Raw genomic sequence first — 21,083 nt, forward strand, 5'->3', positions numbered from 1 at the left:
TGCCCACAACCCGCACTTGGCCTCTCCCAGCCACCTGAGGAAGGCCACCTGGTGCCCCGTCCACGCCAGAGGTGTCTGCTGAGTCCACTCTCACTGCACGATTCTTAATGTCTTGTCCACACCCCCACCCCCTTCCAGGCTGAGCCCACTCCAAGGGTAAAAGCTGTCCCTGTGAATGTAGACAAAACTGACCAACATGGAGCCTGTGTTTCCATTCTGTAAAGGTCTGAGCAGAAAAATCACAGAAGGCACGAAGAACAGTGCGCAGCGACCTCGCTGTTCAGTTACCCTTAAAAATTCCCAATGTGGAAAACCAAAGGTAGGAGAGAGAGGCCAAGTCAGAAAAGCACAGGCAAATGAGACAGGTCCCATAATCTTTAGGACATATTGACCCTGGAGTGGAACAAGCACCCGAGATTGAATTTTGGTATTGATTATCCAATTATTAATCTTTACAGAAGCTATTCCAACACTGCATGTAATGAGCAATTCATCAAAGTGTATTAGGTGCCATGGATGTTGCAGTCAGTACAAAGGGCCATTAAGTCCTTGTAATTGCACATTACTGGGCTTTCGTTCTCCTAAATTGAATCAGCGGGACCGGCACGCACGCGCTCTGACTCTCTGGAATGACTCTCTGAGGATGTGCCCCCGCTAATCACCAAGACCAGCAGCCCAACGGAACCCCCTAAGACCACCTCAGCCAGGTAGTGGGACAGCATTACTAAGGACACTGGAAAGAACGGTGAAGAAGTCACCTGCGTTTCCTTCCTAAACACAGACAGGAGGCGTGGGGCCGTGAACTGGGGACCACGGTGCGGCCGGGGACACCTTCCCACTTTCTGGGGGAAATTCTCTCCACCAACCATGCCCAAACTTGACAGCGGTGGGACCCTTCCGTGGAGTCACACTAAGTGCAGCTCCCGTGTGAGCAGAGACACCCGAGCAGATGACCCGTCCGCCTTGGCCCTGGACTGGATTCCGCTCAAAGTCCCTCCTGATGCCACCCGGAGCCCCTCAGGTTCACTGTAACCACGCCTCTGCGATTCCCTGGGCTCTTCACTGGCACCATCTGGTGGCACCACGCTGTCCTCCCACTGGGGTTTCATGGGTTCGGGCATGTGCCCTGCTCTTGTCCTCATGGCCCCTCTGTGCCAGAGCTGAGTGCAGAGCCTGCAGACACTGGCTGCTCCACATCCGCAGTGGAAAGCTGAACGGGTCCCTCCATGCGTTTCTGAGCAGCACCCGGGAAGTCTCCCGCTCAGGGCGCAGTTATTGCTGTGGAAATCTGCGCGCTGTTTGCTGCCGTTTTTTCTTTTCTATGAGCTGTCTGTTTGGAAAATTTAATTTTAATTCTTTCTCTCTTGGTCTAAATTTCGTTTCTGAAGAAGCCTTAAAATATGTCCTCACACCCTGGCCGGTTTGGCTCAGTGGATAGAGTGTTGGCCTGCAGACTGAAGGGTCCCAGGTTCGATTCCGACCAAGGGCACATGCCTGGGTTGTGGGCTAGATCCGCCCCCAGTAGGGGGTGTGCAGGAGGCAACCAATCAATGATTCTCTCTCATCATTGATGTTTCTATCTCTATCCCTTTCTCTCTGAAATCAATAAAAATATATTTAAAACATATGTCCTCAAATAAAACACCGACTAGGTAGACAACAAACTATTTGAAGATACTCGTTCACCGTTGACGTTCTGCAGACCAGTGAGACCACTGTTGCCCCATGGACTGAAGCTGCTGGCGTCTCACTGAGCCTCGGGTCCTGTCTGCAGCCTGTTTCCATAACAACAAGTCACAAAGACCCAGATGATGTGGAGGGGACCCCAAGCACAGTTTAGAAGCTGGGGGGGGGTGTGAGGGGGGGTGTGAGGGGTTCAACGTTCTGCACCTTCACTCTCCACAAGCTGTGGGACATTTAAAATCCGCTCCCTTGTTCAAGAGCAGAAGTACACATTTTACCAAACGCCCTGGAATTCAGCTGGACAAGTGGAGATCACTGACCTAATCAATGTGATCAATACTTCAGAAATCCCATGCGCTCATTAGTGTGAAGACCCTGGTGGGCAGGTTAGTGAGTGACTGTGTGCACTCACGGGTTCCTCTAACCAGCAAGTGGCGCTGAGGGACCTGAAGGAATCATGATTTAAGTCCTCTTCTGCTCACCTTCCTGCCATTTAGGAAGTGCATGGGGCATGGCAAGTGAGCGGGGCCATCTGCTCATACCGGCTCCTCTACAGGCCTCCTCCCCCTGCCCCGCCCCCACGTCTCAGCCACTCTCACCCCCCTCGGGTGGCCTGGGGCTTTGAAGACTTAGCAAGGGGGACAACGTAGGGGAGCTCTGGTCAACAAGGGTGCACGTGGACATCAGCATTTTTATGAGCCAGAGGCCATGAAAGCTGTTGCCAACCTGGCCCTGAAATCAGAGAAACAGGAAGCTGCGCAGAGGAGGAAGCCGCGGGCGAGGGCCTGGTGATGCTGGGGAAAGGCTCCCTCGGAAGCCCAGGTCAAAACTCAGCTCCCAGGAGCCTGCCACCTCCGGAGAGTGCTCTCCAATCCATCAATCACCCACTTTCCATCTGCCGGCTTCTCTGCAATGCTTTATTCTACATTATCACGGCAGGAAACTGCACGCAGGGTGGAAAGCTGGCATTGGATCCAGTGGAAACCACCGTTTCCATCTTAGGGAGTGAGAGAGATTATGAACAGGGCATCAAACATCATGGTTCACGATTCGTGTGGTGATGAAGATAAGGGGTGGGGAGGGGTGCTCAGATGAGTTTGAAGGACAGTCAGAACTATGCTTGAAATGCTCTGTAATCCAGTACAAACACCTAGTTAGCACACAGACATTGACAGTTTTGAGCTTTCTTTCTTTCTTTCTTTCTTTCTTTCTTTCTTTCTTTCTTTCTTTCTTCCTTCCTTCCTTCCTTCCTTCCCTTCCTCCCTCCCTCCCTCCCTTTTTCCCTCCCTCCCTTAAAAACAAAATACTTTTATTGACCTCAGAGAGAGGAAGGGAGAGGGAGAGAAATAGAAACATCAACGATGAGAGAGAACCATTGATCAGCTGCCTCCTGCACGTCTCGTTCTGGGGATTGAGCCCACAACCTGGGCATGTGCCCTTGACCAGAATGGAACCCGGGACCCTTCAGTCCACAGGCCGACGCTCTATCCACTGAGCCAAACCAGCTAGGGCTGAGTTCCTTTCTTAAATTAAAATGCATAAAATACCGACACATGGCTTCTGCCCCCCAACACACGTAGCTGTCCCATAGCTGCCTTTTTAAGTGTGCCGCAGACGCTCCTGCTGAGGCCAGAGCAACTGCTCAGGTGACGGAGGGACGACCCCCTCCGGCTGGCCAGCGGCTGCCACCTCACTCCATCCATCCATCCATCCATCACCTCTTCTCTCCAGCCATCTGCCAGAAGGAAATAACTCTGCTGTGCTGGGAGACTGGAGATCCCAGAAAACAATCTTAAATCCACAGAAATAATTGAAGTTCGCTTCTGCTGAGCTGCTCGGTTCCATTCTGATTTTTATTACAATGTCAACAAGAGTTTAATTTGTTTTAAAGTTTAGGTTCTTAAATCTGAGTGATATACGGTAGTTTACAGCGTGCTGGCAACAGCTACTGTGGAAAAAAAAGGAAAGTGCACATAAAGGCGACTCTGAGTTTGACGCTGTGAAAGCAGGAGCTGCGCCAAAAGCAGCAAACAGCACGGCTCTCCCCTCCCGGGACCACGGCAGCCCCGACACATGACCTCAGCACATTTCCCTCCCTGACCAATCTTGCCTGGGCCATAATTAAGAGGAAATGTCCTAAAATGTAATTTCTCGCACTAAACACTCGCAGATGCTAGCGAGATCGCTGACGGAGCCACTGTCGTATCTGGGCCCCTTGCTAAGCACCGATCCCAGAGCATACGCTCAGGAGCAGGCAGAGGTGGCAGACGCTCGCCCGTGGACAGGGCAACGCGGAGTGTGTCTTTCAGGCAGCTCTGAGCCACCTGGACCCAACTGAGTCTGAGAGGACCTGTCTGCACAGAATTGCTCTGACCTCAAACATGACCTCACAAACGTCAGCCCTGGGTTTTCCAATCTGGCTTCTGCTGGGCCAAAGCTCAACCCTGTTAAAATCATCTGCAGGGACCCACAGGACGAAACTGCAGACCTGCCCCTTTTATGGCAGAGATGGTGGAGGAGACCGTCAAAGAAGGAGACTAAGGGGTGCGCCCATGTGTGGGTCCCGCCCCTCAGGGCAGAGGGAGCTGCCGGCCTCGCCACCTGGAGCACTTGGCCGGCCAGGGCCCCAAGGCGATGGCAAAGCTCCCCCCTTGTCTGCGAAGCCAGACAGCGTCTCTGCTGTACTTTTTCCTTTCCCTCCTGTAGCGGCTGGACTGCAGCCAGGGCCTCGGGTAAATCACAGACATTTCTAGATGTTACTGAGGGCTCGGAGCTCCCACTGTCTTCCAGGGCCCACTTCCTGCCGTATCTGAAATAACAGCAGCTGTGAGGGCCTGATAGGGCCTGGCCGGGCATGCCTTCACCCCAGGGCGGGAGGGAGGATGGGCTGGGGGCCGATAACACCCACCCCTGGCCCACGGAGATGACTGCATCCTGCACTGTCTGCCCCCTTTTTGGGACAAAAGAAAACCAGTCTCTGGGCCCTGGGAGCCATCACTGTGCTCAGAGGGAGGGGCCTGGCTGACTGGCCTATTGTCCCAAGTATCAGGCAGTGATTAGCTGAGGTCCCTGGACGTGATAAGGGCGGATGTTTCAAAGGCTTTCTTTGTTCTTTATATTATAATCTGGAAGGAAGGAAGAACCCAGTTTCACATTCAAACTGAAAAGGTAAAGGGACTCAAAATTCCATGTGCCCAACCTCCATTAACAGGACAGAGACCCTCCATCGCCCACATCAGAGGATGGGACGGCAACCATCCTGCTGGGGCAACTGGTGGAGCTGTTCCCATCACCTCAGTCCAAGCTTTAAAGATAGCCCTTAATTTTACTAAACAGTATGTAACAGAGAGGCACATGTGTTTTATTCCCTAAGAGAAATTCTACCAGCAGCATGGTGTACAGGGCTGAGAGGACCCATCTAACATAGAGTTAGAATTTTCTTCCAACACTCCTTAAAGAAAAGAGTCCTGGGACCACATGTGCTCCCCACACAAACTGAAAACTACGTGACACACACGGGCCCGAGCTTTGCACGCACCGTCTCCTTTGGCCAGAGCATTTTACAGGCTCATTAAGCACATGACAAAACGATGCTTAACCTTAAACACACCTTGCGAGAGAAGTTCCTTGAGCTGTACGAGAGAAGCAGTCCCGGACCCATCCTTGGAAACGTCCCCATGCCAAGCGATTCTCTGCCTCTGCCTTTTCTGGACATTTTTATACAAATGGAACCATATACTGTGGGGTCTCTTGTGTTTGGCCCTTTTGACTCAGCATCATGGTTTCAGGATTCACCCATGTCCTAGCATGAATTAGTACTTCATTCCTTCTTGTGGCTGAATCATATTCCACAGTATGAATATATCTCCCTTTTCCTAGCTGTTCACCAGTTGCTGGATGTTTAGGTTGTTTCAAAGGTTGGGCTACTGTGAATAATACCTCTGAGAACATTTGTGTGCAAGTCTTTGTGCATGTGCACACTCATTTCTCGTGGGTAGACACCTAACAGTGGAATTGATGCGTCTTATGGTAAATTTTTGTTTGACTTTTAAAGACATGGCCAAAGTGACAACTAACGAGTGAGAGTTCCAATTTCTCCACATCCTCTCCAAATTGGCTATTGTCTCCCTTATTATTACAGCCACTACAGTGGGTGAGCAATGCTATCTCATGTGCACTGGCGTCTTTTGCATCCCTGTGACGAACGGTGTCGAGTATCTCTTCATGCACTTAGGAGACACTCCTGTATCATCTCTGGAGAAAAGCCTGTTTAAGTCTTGTGCCCAGGTTTTGACTAAGCTGTTTGTCTTACTGTTGAGATATAACGTTCTTTGTATATTCTGGATACAGGCCCTTCATCAGATATATGTTTTGCAAATATATTCTTCTGGTCTGTTGCTTGTATTTTCATTTTATTTTTTTAGAATATATTTTTAATGATTTCAGAGAGGAAGGGAGAGGGAGAGAGAGATAGAAACATCAATGATGAGAGAGAATCATTGACCAGCTGCCTCCTGTACGCCCCCTACTGGGAGCCCGAAACCTGGGCAAGTGCCCTTGACTGGAATCCAACCCGGGACCCTCAGTCCACAGGCCGACACTCTATCCACTGAGTCAAACCAGCTAGGGTATATTTTCATTTTCTTGATGGTATCTTTTGAAGCACAACATTTTTAATTTTGATGAGGTTGAACTTATCAATTTTTTTTTCTTTTATGGATTGTGTTTCTGGTATTATATCTAAAAAAATCCTTGCCTAATCCATGGATTTTCTCATATATTATCTCCCAAGTTTTATATTTTAGTTCTTATATTTAATTCCATGATCAATTTCTAGTTAATTGTTTAATTTCTTTTTTTTTTCCATGTATTTATCCACTTGTCCCAGCACCATTTGTTTAAAAGGCTATCCTTTGCCCCGATTCAATGGCTTGGCACTTTTGTTAAAAATCAATTTACCAAAAATATAAGGGTTTATTCCTGGGCTCTCTATTGTTGCATTGACTTACATGTCTTGTACGGTATCATATCATTATCACACTGTCTTGATTATTGCCGCTTTGTAGTGAGGTTTGAAATCTAGAAGTGTGACCCTTCCAACTTTGTTCTTTGTTTTAGAAATTGCTCTGGCTATTCTGGATCTTTGAAATTTCATATAAATTTTAGGATCATTTCATCAGTTTCTGAGAAAAAAATTTGCTAGAATTTTGTCAGGGACTGTGTTGATGCTATAGATTACTAGTAATTCCCATGTGATCAAAATTAATCTTGAAAATGTATCCAGGCTTGGTTTATGGCCAAGCAGGAAGTCTGTCCTGGAGAACGGTCCTCACGCATGCACTCTGTGGCGTGTTCTGCAGACGTTATTTAAGTCAAGCTGGTGACAGGACTGTTCAATTGTTTTATTTCCTTGCTGATTTTCTGTCTAGTTGTTCTATCCATTATTGAGGTAGAATATTAAAATCTCCAGCTATTATTTTTAAATTGTCTTTCAATTTATCCCTTCAATTCTGCCAGTTTTTGTTTCATGTATTATGGGTCTCCATTGTTGGGTGCAAATATATTCATAATTGTTTTATCTTTCTACTCAACTTATGTTTTACTCATTATAAATGCCCTCCTTGTCTCCAGTTACATTTTTTTGGTCCTTACTATTTTGTCTGATGTTAGAATAGCTACCCCAGATCTCTTTTGGTCACTATTGGCATGACATATCTTATCCACCCTTGTACTTTCACCTATTTGTGCTTTCAATCTAAAACATGTCTTTTGTAGACAGCATATAGTTGGATCCTGTGGGGTTTTTCCCAGTCTAGTCTCACAAGCTCCACCTTTTTATTGGAGTGTTTAGTCTTTTTATATTTTATGTGATTGGACCGTAGGATTTACATTTACCATTTTATTACTTGTTTTCCACGTCCTGTGGTTTTTCTTTTCTTTTCTTTTTTGTTTGTAGTGGCTTTGTTCCTATGATCTTTCATTACCACCTTCTTTCATGTTAAATATATTTTTCCTGGCATACCATTTAAATGCCTTTTTTGATCTTGTTTTGTTTATTATATATTTTAAAGTTATTTTCTTCGTGGTTCCTCTAGGAATTACAATATGCAGTTTAACATAAAACAATTTCAGATTAATACTTACTTATTTCTAATAATATATAGAAACTTTGTTCTGGAGAAAAGCCTATTTGCCCTCCTTTGTGCTGTTATTGTCACACAAACAATGTACTTATATATTGTAAGCTCATCAGAACATTTTGTAATGATTGTCTTATGTATTTTTAAAAAATTAGTTAGAAGAAAAAAGTTTAAAAATATGCTTGTGTTGTCTTTTTTATTTACCTATGCAATTCTTTTCAGCAGTGCTTTTTATTTCTTTGAGTCGATCTGAGTTACCATCTGCCTGAAGGACACCCTTCAGTTCTTCTTGTAGGTCAGGTCTGCTGGCAACAAATTCTCTGCATCTTTGCTTTTCTGAGAATAGCTTCATGCCTCCTATCCTAAAGCCACTTCTGCTAGATACAGACTTATTGGTCAATAGCTTTTTTCTTTCAGTCCTTTGAATACTACATCCCACTGCCTTATGGCCTCCATGATTGCTCAAGAGGAGTCAGCTGTTAATCTTATTGAGGCATCTATGTACCTGGTGTCTTGTTTTTTTTTGCTGCCTTCAGAATTGTCTCATTTTCTTTGATGTTTGACAGTTTGGTTATGATGTGTCTAGGTGTGAATTTCTGACTTTATCCTACTTAAAATTTGTTAACCCTTTTGGATGTATAGAATAATGTTTTTCATCTAATTGAGAAGATTTTGGCCATTTCTTCAAATATTTTTTTTACCCCATTCTTTCTCCTCTCTTTCTGGATTCCCATTATACATATGCTTGTATGCTTTATGATGTCCCCATGTTCACTTTTCTTTCTATTCCTCAGATTGCATAATCCATTGACCTTCCTTCAAGTTTGTTGGTTTGTTTACTCTGTGAGCTTCAATCTAATGAATTTTTAATTTCAATTATTGTATTTTTACACACTAGTATTTCTTCTTAGCTCTTTTCTAAATAGAATTTCTATATCATTACTGAAATTCTCTCTTTAGTGAGAGTTGTCATACTCACCTTCAAATTCTTTAAACATTGATTCCTTTGGTTCTTTGAACATATACACTGAGTGGCCAGATTATTATGATCTCTGAACGCATAATAATTTGGCCACTCAGTGTGTGTGTGTGTGTGTGTGTACACACACACACACACATATATATATGAGGCCCGGTGCATGAATTTGTGCATGGGTGGGGTCCAGCCAGCCTGGCCAGGGGGAGGGGACATGGGCGGTTGGCCGGCCTGTCTGTTGGTTGAACTCCTAGTCGAGGCGACAATTTGCATATTAGCCTTTTATTATATAGGATATACACTGAGTGGCCAGATTATTATGCGTTCAGAGATCATAATAATCTGGCCACTCAGTGTATATAGTAGCAGATCTGAAGCCTTGGCTACCAAGTTCAACACTAGAGCCCTCTCGGGACATTTTCTGTTGCCTGTGGGTTGTTCCCCCACTGCACCCCCCCCTCCCCACATATAAGACGCATTTTTGTGTTTCTCATAATTTTTTGGTTGAAACTGGACATTATAGATAATATATTATAGCAGAATCAGCCCTTCCCCCATGATGTGTTGTTATCGTGGACTCTTTTTCTCCCTGTTGCTGTTTACTTGATTAGTGACTTTTCTGAACTAATTGTGTGGCCACTAAATTCTCTGTCCTCCTTTTTTTAAAAAAAATCTTTTATGTTTAAACTAGGCTTCTAGGGGTCACCCTCAGTTTAATGGTCAGTGAGTTATCAGGTTTCTTTGAATGCCTTATGCCATTAGGGCATTTGTCAAGGAGATCTGTGTGTTGCAGGGAATTCACAAGTCAGCCTTAGCTTTCACATGTGCTTGTACAGGGTCTCAAGGTCAGCCAGAGGTGAATGACCGGAGCCCTCTCTTTCCCCAGGTCTTCCCTGAGTATGCGCACATCTGTGTGCACATGTGCAGTCTTCTCGGTCCCCAGGAATATGTCAGGGTTTTTCAAACTCCCCACCCCCCGCCACCACCATGGTTATCTAGTTAGGAACATCTAGTTAGGAACATCTAGTTAGGAACATCCCTGTTTGTTCCAATTGAGAACACAGTGTTGGGCAGCTCCAATGAGCATAATTCCAGCATCTATAATTTTTTTTTTTATCCACACACAAGGACACATTCATTGATTTTAGAGATAGGAAGGGAGAGAGAGAGGAACATTGATATGACAGAGAAACATGGATCGTTGCCTCCTGGACGTGCCCTGACTGGGGATGGAACTTGCAACCTAGGAATGTGCCCTGACCAGGAATTGAACCTATAACCCTTTGGTACACAGGATGATGCTCCAACCATTGAGAACCAAACCAGAGCCAGCATCCATTGTTTCTGATGATGCCCGAGGAATGCAGCTTTTCCAGGGAGCTCATGACCAGTCAAAATACTGACTGCACTGTGGGGATGGGGTTCTTAATGGAACCCCCAAAGAGGCCAATCTCCGGCACTATCTGTGAAGTGCTTGCTTTTCATGCCATGCCCCATGGAGCTGGGGGGCAGGCGGGGGTGGACGGCAACAGCCCAGGTTAAAACATCACAGGCCGTCCTCTTCTCACCAAGGCCCAGTTCTGCGTGAATAAATGTTTCTCACTTGTCCTGCCTGTTTGGTAATTTCCAGACTCTGAAATTATTGACTTGAGAGTTTTGTCAGTATTTTTATTGCTCTTGCAGGGAGGGATTCACCAAGGTCCTCTCTCCATCACTTTGGAAGTCCCATCTGTCTTCCAGGCCTTCTTGAGTTACCAAATGCGCCTCAGTTAATAACCAGAAGTTCTCTAATGAAGAAAAATAGACACCCACTCCTCTTTAGCTCCCAAGGCCACTCGCACTTGGAAGCTAGACTTTTGACCAGGAATCTTTGCTGATCACACCTCTAAGTGGGGGGAAATATTCAGCAATATAGCTAAACCTTGGTAGAGCAGCCAGACTGTTCAAATCAGAGCTGGCAGATCGAGGGAGTGTTCCTAGGTCTGTCACTAATTAGCTGTGCTTCTGTGGAGCAAGTCTAATGGCATTTCTGCCTAAACCTCAGTTTCCTTCTCTGCCAGGGGGGCTTGCCATGGGTAGCTTTGCCCCAGAGGATTGCTATAAGGTCGGGTATGAAAACAGAGAGAATATATATAAAAGTCAATTGGGGAAGTACCAAAGGCCATGCATCCAGCACTGACTACTATTAATTGCCGTTTGGGTTTTCTGTGAGTTGGCAACGCCTTGTCACTGAGGATTGGGAATGACTCTCTCAGCTCCGACGGGAAGACAATTGGTACAATTGCAAATGTCTGTGCTCTTCTCTGCCTGGACTTGATGGATATCTGTGAGCCTGTGACCACTGTTCCTCGGGAATCCGTACGTGAGGCCACACTTTTGTATCAGGAAGATCACTTGGAAGTGTCCGTGTTTAGCTGGCTCTCCGCCTGGAGCTGCAGGGCACAGAGCCAAGTGCCTGGCTCACGTTACAGGGCTCTGGCCCCACTTGCGAAAACACAGTTGTCCGACAGATGTAGACAGAGCCCGGCATTGCCCTGGTCACCACTCTCCCCGAAGAGACGCCAAGCCTTGACGGTCTATCAACAGCTGGGCTTTGTGAATGTGGCTATTGTGCTTCTAAATACCCTGCGTTGTGGCTTCACGCTCCGGTGACACAGCACCGTGGTATGCTACTGGCCGGCTCACAGATCTGAGAGTCTGTGCAGAGCACTTGTTCTTAAGTACGAGCATCCGAGAGGGAACACGCAGAGCCCGGGCCAACGCCACACACTGGTCTGAAACGAAGACAAAGCTACCTGAGTGCTTCTGGGACGGCGCCCACCTCTCTGCAGGGGGAAACCCTGGCAACACGACCATGCAGTGCTCACGCAGACACCTTGTTACTGCTCAGAGCTCGCCTGTGACAAAGGACAACCAGTCACGAGCGGGCCCGCCTTGCCCGCCGCAGTCCTACCTGACCATCAGCTCCCGCTCCCTCTTGCTTCTTGGGGACAAGTGTTTTCAGCACCAAACGGCTCTGAATGGTGCTGCCTGTCCAGGCTCCACGAGACCCCTGGCTCCTCCTTTTTGTTTCTTTCTGCTCCACCTCATTTCTTTCCCTCAAATTAATAACCTCAAACAACTCTCCATTTAAAGAAGGGAACGAGCTAAGACCTCTCATTAAAAGAGAAAGAAGAGGGTTGATTCGTTGAAAGCAAACCCACCAAATTCCCCTCCAAGCATATAGAAAATCATCGGGCTGCAGAGTGAGGCTTGTGAGAAAGGCGTGTCACTCACAGCATTCTGTGCTTATAGTTAACGTGTGCGCCAGGCGGCTGAGAAAAGTGCCCAGGACCTCACAGACGCCGGAGCTCCTCACCCCCACCTGGGACGGAACAGAAGACATGCTGCCGTCACAGCCCTATTTATGGACAACCTGACTCAGCGGACACGCAGAGCCGGGCCTGCCTTTCCATTCCTTCCTCACCAAGGGGCAGGTCCCCACCTGCTGCTGCCCGGGAGTTCACGGCAACGGGCTTCCAACACGAACACACACCCCTTCCAAGATACAGCAGAACCCATGCTTGTCGCAGCCTCCACCAGGTTAGCAAGACAGTCCTCACACCAAGCGCCAGCCGCTGGTGGTTGCAGGTGATGGTCGGGTTTATCTAGGCAAACTCTAAGATATTTAAGCCAATGTCTGAGCCCCTGGAAGGCACAGAGCCCCTGGGAGCTCGGCTCCACATCTGTGTGTGGAGACTCTGACGTCCCAGAGAGGCACATACCAAGCACGGAGAGGCTGGCGTGGCACCGGGAAGGGAGCAGCTCGAGGTCCCGCTCCACGGCCTGCAGCTCCGGGCTGGGACCTGGATGAGCTCCCCTCGTAGGGTCTCAAGAGAGCGACTTGTAAAGCTGCTGGGATCCCACGGCGACCCACGGTAGTCCCCATCTCTGTGTGGCACGCGGTCCCGTTTTTATGCCTGGTGACGACCACGCAGACATCCACATCATTCAGGCCGGACCCTAATGAACTACTTGCACAGCTGAGCTCAGTCTCCTCTGCGTCGTGTGGCAGTACGTCCACAATATTAACGTGCACAATATTAACGACGCCGCGTGCCTGCTCACCATAATACAGACTCTTTCAATCATCGTCGGGAACGGGGAAGGCCTCAGACTCGGGCGCCGGGCCAGGTTAGTAAAACTTTCCATGAGGAAAGCCTTTTGTTGTCTCCCAGAGCAGCTTAAGCTCAGGAAAGGAGGGGCGGAGGGGCTCGCGGCCCAGACTCGGGGCAGACACGATCCTGGCCGCCTGGTCCACCTGCTTACTGCTTTAATGACATCGAGACTTCTGGAAACCCTAGAGCTCCTGGAGGAGCTGAAAGGGCCAATTGTGGATTGTGGTGGAGGCGGCAGGGAGGTCGAGGTGACAACAGGGGGCTTGGGCGGCAGACAAGCCAACGCCTTGGGAGCCATCGCTCCAGCTGTAAAGCTCTAAGGAGGGCCTCCGTTTCAGCTAAAAAGGGGTGCAGGTCCCCTTCACATAAATGCTGGAATACACTGTGTGCTTCAGAAATGTTTAGGATATGCTTCCAGCAAATGTATGGAAGTGGGGCACATAAGCAATGATGCAGGTGCGGGTGCGTGGGGGTGAACTGCACGCTCCATGTGAGTAAATCGAGGACATCCCCATCCCAGAGGGGGGTGGTCTCCTTGTGCTACTCTCAACAAGGGCAATCCACAGAAATCCTGTCAGAGACATGGCTCACATGCAGCTTTTATGACACATTTTAAAAATCTACATTTCAAATAACATGAGGTCCGTAAAACCAATCTTTAAAAAATGTACTCTTGTGGTTCTACCATGATCGGGAAATCTAAACTGAGAGCCAAAGTCCTAGGAATATTGTTAAACCAAAGAATAAACTGTAATTGAAATATATTTATGGGCCGAGCACCTTTGAAACAAAACCTGAGAGTAGAAACAACCCCAAACAAAGACATCCTAAAATAAGCTGGGATTCCCTTTGAGCCGAGTTTTCTGGGAAGAATGACGGACTATAACTGGGTGAAGAGGTCAAACCACAATAAGGTGTTGCAACTCCGAAAAGGCTGAGCAATCTGTTCTGGAGATACCGTGAAGTCCTGGGGCAGGTAACATGCTGGCCTGGAGACGTGGTTCAGGTACCCTCCTGGCAAAGGCACACCTGCTGCCCACCCTGCCCGGGGTCAGCCCTGGCCACCCTCCCCTCCCTGCCCGGGGTCAGCCCTGGCCCCTCTCCCCTCCCTGCCCGGCCGGGGTCAGCCCTGGCCCCTCTCCCAGGTGAGGTGTGGCTCCCAACACACTGAGCACACAGGGTGCCCTGGAGCTCTCTGGAAGCTTCCTTCACCCAGAACAAGCAGGAATGTGGACACTGTCCCCGTTGGACAAATTAATTTTAAAAAACCTCAGTTACACAGAACCTCACATGGGGGCCAGCAAAGCATCAGATCACGGAGTTGACGTGCCACACAAGCCTTATGAAAGCAACGTAGTTCTGCCCACACCCACAGTCACTCTCTCCAACCACCACATCAAGGAACCACAGTGCAAACCCACCCCAAATGCCCTCAGAATTTGGGTGGGAGGCTGGAAGCTCAGGTTCCTTGATCATGGTGTGGCCTCGATTTGATGTCATGCCGTCCCAGGTCTGACCTGCATGGACATCGCTGCTGTAACCAGAGGGCGGGTTCCAGGTTCCGAGGAGTCACGCTTGGTACAAAAACCTGGCCTCAAGGTCCTCCCATGATACCCTGTCAGTTTGGCTCAGTGGATGGAGTGTTGGCTTGCAGGCTGAAGGGTCCCAGGTTTGATTTTGGCCAAGGGCACATACCTCGGTTGCAGGCTTGATCCTTGGCCCTGGTTGGGCTGCATGCCGGAGGCAACCAATTGATGTGTCTCTCTCACATCGACATTTCTCTCTCTGTCTCTCGCCTCCCTTCTACTCTCTAAAAATCAATGGGAAAATATCCTAGGGAGAGGATTAATAATAATAATAAAAATAAATAGACAAAGATTTTCCCACGAGCCCTGACTTCTCGGCAGGCGGTTTGCCCAATCTCTGGTGAGACAGGTGCTTTCTCCTCATGGCGGCTGCACAGCAGTAAGTACCCCAAGATTTCCTGGGAGAGCCGGGACCAGCTATATTCCAAATACCTACGGGCCGGGGAGATTTCAGCCACTCAGACAGCAAGAGGCATTGGCTCTGCTTTCTGACGGGGACAAACAAGGTGTGGCTCCCGCTGCCAGAACAGGGCAGGGTCATCATGCTTGCGTGCTTGAACCAATTCCAGCCCCTCGGGCCTGAGAGCCCCATTGAGGGAAGCCAAACACGTGGGAGGCTGCACCCCAGAACCCTCAACCTCCGGGAACGGCTGTTCCATGGCAGAGGCTGGTCAGCCGTGGACACCCACCACCTGCTCTAACGGGCTAAGGGGAATTCGCTCTCCTGTGGGGGGCAGATCAGAGTGTCTGTAAGGGGCCCAAGTCCAGCAGGTACTCTGCAGGGGTTCCAGGCTTTCCCTGTGTGGTTCTGACTGAGAATTAGCAATGAAATGTCACGTATGGGGTGGGGGAAGGGTGCATGAAAAGGGTGCATATTCATAGACATCATTTACTGCTTTCTAGGGAGGCCTCTGGCACAGCTGTCTTAACTACGGTCCCAATCCTGACCCCAAAACGAACATTCCTTTGCTGTCCTGGGCTACACTGAAAAGCTTTGTTTATAACTGGCCTGGGACTATGGAGACTTAGGGGAATGAGGTCCCCAAATGTGGCCTCAAACGGAGCAGACAGAGCCTACGTGCGCAAAGCTGCACTGGGCTGGGCCGCGGGACCTCTCAGGGGGCCCAGGACCACGTGTGTGACCTGGAGACAAGTGGGCAGACCAGGGTCGGTTCATGCATGGCTGAGAGGCAGTGTGTGTGTGGCTGGGGCAGGAGGCTGAGGACAGGGAGCGACTCCTACACTGTTCTACAGATGACCATGATCACAGGGAAAGCAAGCAGAGTATCTGGGGAAAATGAAGAGCAGACGACCTGCTAGAAAGCATACTGACCACGTAGGTGAGCAGCGTGGGGACTCTGATGCAAAGGGCACAGGCATTTGGAAGATGTTTTGAGGCAGGACCTCCAGGACTGGAGCCTGGTGTCAGCTGGGAGTGTGACAGGGGGAGCAGGAGCCCATCGGAGGCACCAGGTGGGCGTCAGAGCCCAGAGGAGTGGGAGGGTGCAGTCTTTGAGCACCTAGAGCGCCATGCCTGCACCCCACCAGGCTGACAGGGCAAGGCAATCAGCAGAGGCTGCACAGTGGGGGCTGGGCCTGTGTGACAACGGCTGTCCCCTGGACCGAGGGATTCAGGGTGACTGTCTCAACTAAGTCTGGCTCCTGACATCAAGTGAACCAAGTCCAGAGGGGCCCAGAGATTGGCCCAGGGCTGTGGTCCAGGCACCCCTCACACGCCAGCACCTCCCATGCTGGCACCTTCTCAAAGGGAAGAACCAGCACCTGTGAGTCCACTGAATGTGAAACATTGCCCCGTCATGAGCACACCTCCTGGGAAAGGCTGCGGCTGCCCATGAGGTGCCAGGGTCATGGGACACAGGCTGGAGGGGCTTGCCAGGCATCTGCCCTCGCCCAGGAGGAATGGAGGCCAGGGCAGCACCCCGAGAGGAGAGGTGTGTGCCCTTGACTGCTCCCCACTAGCCTTCACGACCATCCGTGCCCAGGTCCGGGAAACAACTTACACTTGTGTGGATCGTTTGTGCTCATAGCCCAAGAAAGTGCCAGCGGACCGACACGTAGCGAGCAGATCATGATGATCAAGGTGCAAGTCAGACGGCCCACTGTCCCTCCGCCGCAGCCCCAGCTTGTCCCCAAGGGAACAGCGGCTCTTTATACTAAATACGCTGAGAATACGCAGGCATCTTGTTACTATTTTACAGGAAGACCGTGGCACCGAGATTTTCACACCATCGTCCTGCCTGCCAGGCTCAGCGACACGTCTGCAGGGAGAGCCGCGTGCCGTGCTGGGGTTCAGGAGCCGGGGTGCACTCCTCCGCCAAGCAGCGAGTTCACACACCCCTCCTTCGCGCACTCACACGGTGCAAAGCCAGGCGCCCACTTACCGTCATCCAGGTACAGCTGGTCCAACTCCTGAGGCTCTCGCTTGATTGATACGGGAGTGGGGGCCAGACCCTGATTACTGTCCTCACGCACCTCGGGCAACGGCAGAGGCCGGGCGGCTGCAGGCTCTTTTTCCGGAACCTTCGGCAGTTGGTGCTGCTGGTGGCCCATCCCGGGTGGGCGGGTTGGGCTGCAGGACTGCAAACAGGTCGGCTCTTGGGTACTGGATGGCAGTGCAGTCGAGGGGCTGTGGGGACAGAGTGCTGGCTGGCCACCCGGGGGACGGCTGCTGCTCAGCTGTGGACTCACCTGTGGCTGCAGCAGGGCGGGGGGCGGCTGCTGGGGGGAGCCGGGGTGCACACCCACGGGCCTCGGCATCTCGGGGCCGGCGAGGGCCCCTGCGGCTGGCCGCTGAAGTCCGAGGGGGCCGTGGCCTGGGCTGGCCATGCCCTTGCTGTAGGGGGCGGAGGACAGGTCGTGCAGCTTCGGGCTGGTGCTGGGCGGCGGAGACATCATGGTGCTCCTCTGAAGGCAGGGCGGGAAGCCGGCCACGAGGCAGGACCCCGGGTCGGGCGGCAGGGCCAGCTGTTGGCTGTAGCAGGGCTTCGGGAGCGGGCTCAGGCCCTGGCTCATTGGTCCGCAGGTCAGGGCCGGCTCGTAGTCATCGGTGGGCTCTGTTTTTATGGTTGGAACTGTGAGAAGAAAAAAACGTTAAATAAACACGGCTGCAGAGGGGTGCGATGGGGCGGGCTGCAGCCAGGACACCCTCTGAAGACAAACAGCGTCGTGACTGAGCCCTGTGTCTCCCGCCCGGTTCTCCCACCCAATTAAAAAGGAGGGCGTGAGTCATCGGCTCCGAAAGCCACAGCTGCTTCTAATACCGAGAAACTATTTTCCTTGGAGTCTCCCACAGCACTAATGTGCTATAAAAACCCATTTGCAAACGGCAGTAGAAGCCCTGGACCCGAGGGCCCACGGATTTGTAGCAATCAAAGTGAGAATGTGAACTTGGACACACGGCTGCATCTGTGCGCTACCGCCGCCGTCTGATAAGTGTCTGCACGGGCGGTGAGCGTGAGGACAAGCGTGTGGCGCACACACCCGACAGACAGCTGCGTCAGGAGAGGAGCCGTCAGCGCCGGGCACGGAAAGATCGCCTCTCCTTCCCGCCCCTCGGCTTCCGCTTCTGAAGAACAAGCCGTGACCCGCCACCCTGGCCGGCAGGGGAGGCTGTGAGTTGCTTCGAGTGCACCCCTGTCCCCTCACTAGGAAGCGGCCGAGGCTGAGAACAGGCTGGGATGCAGCTGAAGGCACATGGAAGAGGAGAGTCCTGCAGGCCCGGGTCCTGTAGGGGGTGTCCGGAGAAGGCGCACGGTGCCGTGTGCTGCCTCGGCTCGGCTCCATCTCCAGCCCGGGCCACTGCCCCCCCCACCCCCCCCCCACCCCCGCTCGCCTCCTGTGTCCCGTTTTCTCTTCGGCTTCATTTATGCCCATTTCCAGAGACATCTCGGTGGTCGGGGTTGTTCTGAGTGACAGCGATCGCACACATTCCCAGAAGGTGCCCGTGCGGCTTCAAAGACTGTCGTGTGACCAGGAACTGTCATTTGAGGCCACGCTGCCTCCACCCTGAGGCCTGGGCGCCCTGGCAGCCTGGGGCACGTTGGGTCCAGTACGGCTGACCTGGCAAGTGCTGGGGGGCAGGCGAGCCGGCGGATGAACGGAGCGCGGGCAGACTTCGCACGGCTGCCTGAGGGGGCACTGGCGGGCTGTCAGCGGCCACAGGTATTGTGCACAGCGCCCGGCCCGCCCCGTGTCGCTCCACAGCCCCGCTTGTGGTGGGGGAGGGCTTTCCTTTGTTTCAGGAGAGCACTGCTGGTCAGGGCCCAGGACGGAGGGCTGGAGTCCTGGGCGACCGTTGTCCCGAGGAGCCTGTCAGTGGCTGCAGAAGGGACAAGAAGAGCTGGCCGTCCTCAGGGGTAAACGTTAATTCCGTGTGGATCACATCAGTGACACACCGCAGCCCTGGGCCGGCCAGCAGTTGGGAGTCCTGAGAGGCAGGTGGCTCCTGAGGGCGGGTGTGTGTGTCCGGAGGAGCTGCCACCCCATGACGAGGCCGTGCGTGTCTGTGGCCCGTGTCCCTGAGTGTGTGCGCAAGAGGACTTGTGGCTTGGTCAGGTGGCACCTGGGAAGGCACCCCCTCCCAGGGTCTCCCTTAACTTCCTAATTGGCCCCAGTGACAGGGTCTTGCCGGCGAGCACCCTAGCTGGGGCCTCCTGCCTCTGCTCCCTCCCGCTGTCTGACACAGGCTCCCCGCCACGTGCCCGTGTCCACAGATAGGCAGGGGACGAGCTAGACCCAGGCTGCCAGGACCGCGATGACGTCCTCACAGTTAATAGAAAACAGCTGCAGCCCCTGACTTCACACTGGAGAGTTGAGCGTGCAAAGGCGGCCTCCACTCCTCCACCTTGAGGGGCTGAGCTCCAGGCAGACGGCCCACCCGAGCGGCTGGTCCCCCTAGGCCCGTGCCGGCCAGCGTTTCCCTCGGACAGTCCCTACGGCCGGCTCTGTGGTCCAGGTGCAGGTCCAGGCACTGGCCCAACCAGGAACCTCCCTCCTGTTCCCAGAATGTTGTGAACCCAGAAATGGGCAAGGAGGCAGGTCGATGGCTGCTAAACACGCCCCACGAGCAAATGCGCCCCCAGCGGGACCAGCGTCTCCCATTCCAAAGGCACCTGCGTGAAACCGGGCGTCCAGAGCGGCAAAGGTAAAAGTCCGCACGTGTTTGGTAACTTTCAGAGTTCATGGATGCCTGGCACTTAAATTAAGGGCCTTGTGGGACTGTCCGGCCCTGGAGTCAGCCAGGCACGAGGGCCTGTGTGTCTTTCATGATGTGTCCCCTGAGCTCATTAAACCTCTTACCCATCTGCTCCGCACCACATTGAAGGTGCAGCCCAAAGAAGCGGCCCGGGGAACGCCAGCAGCGTGACCTACTCGCCGTGCTGCCAAGCCTGCATTGTGGGGGCTGGTCCACGGCCGAGTGGGCACCTTCAATGGGCGGGAGCAGGCTGCCGTGCCTGCTCGGCGGCCACAGTGTCACTGACGACCTGTTAAAGCCCCCATGGCACCAGCACTGACTCCCACATTAGCCTGCTCCCAGGGCTCCTTCCGGGAAAATCCCAGAGTACCTGTTGGGGGCCTCTGGGAGTCCCCAGCCGAGCCGGGGCCTGGGGGGCAGACACAGGGAACTGGACACCCCCAATGGCTTTAGAAGGGTGGAGCGTGGACGCAGGGCTGAATTCATCAGGCTGGACCTGCCCACCCAGCTTTCCCGGGACTCCCGGGGACCTGGCCTTCTCCCCTCAGACACCCCTCCCTGTGTCTGCAGCCGCTGCCACTCTACACCCATGAGGTGGTCTGCTCCCCGCTGGCACCGTGCTCCCCGTTTACCCCAAGGCCCGCTCCAGAGGCCCAACATGAGGCCACGAGACAGACTCCCTTGAGGAACAAACTCGTGTTCAGGTAACGGAGATGATCCCTGCCCTGCCTGCTCCGGGGAGTCTGCACAACCCCAGGACAGAGACACCCTGATGATTCAGCACCAGGAAGGGACTCTGGGACACACCGCCTGGCCGCAGGCTGAGACAGACAGGCGCGGATGCCCCTGCCAGCCCGCGGGCTTGTGATAACTCGGGAAATGTAAACACGACCCTCCAGGGACGAAGCCGCAGCCCATGCTCCTGTGGTGTCCACGGAAGCTTAAAGGCAGAACACACTGCGACTCTGCTTGTGCCTAATTGTGTTTCTTGTGTGGTTTTCAAAGGAAATGAACACCTGCCTCCCTGCAAATCAGAGCCACCTAGGAGATGCCTCCTGTTTCCCATTAGTGAGGGAGGAGGACACGTCCACGCAGAGGCCTCAGCAGTGGCGCCTGTCTCGCTGCTGGCGGGCGGGTCTCGTCCACCCGGAAGCAGTTTCCTCCCAGCATGGAGGCTCCCTGTGACACCACATCTGCTGGCCTCCCTGCGTCCACCACCCTTACTCGTCCGGCGGGAGGGCTGGTAGCGGGAGGCCATGCCAGAGATACCAAGGTGACCGGAGGGGCACCTACAACCCAGCCTTGCGACAGACAGCCTACGTGGCA

At 52.1% G+C, this 21,083-nt stretch overlaps 1 protein-coding gene across 3 annotated transcripts in view; it reads right to left on the reverse strand.

Moving 5' to 3' along the window:
- The window catches only part of NFATC1 (nuclear factor of activated T cells 1), a 100,315-nt gene that overhangs the window by 17,113 nt on the left and 62,119 nt on the right, over positions 1-21,083 (reverse strand). For 2 of the 3 annotated variants that reach the window (XM_080683474.1, XM_080683473.1), the window contains exon 9: positions 16,945-17,634. In XM_080683474.1, coding sequence (XP_080539600.1) covers positions 16,945-17,634 — 690 coding nt within the window. The remainder of the gene's footprint in view (positions 1-16,944; positions 17,635-21,083) is intronic. The other variant, XM_080683475.1, reaches the window with a different exon arrangement.

This window comes from Plecotus auritus (assembly GCF_963455305.1).
Source record: "Plecotus auritus genome assembly, chromosome: 8".
NCBI lineage: Eukaryota > Metazoa > Chordata > Mammalia > Chiroptera > Vespertilionidae > Plecotus > Plecotus auritus.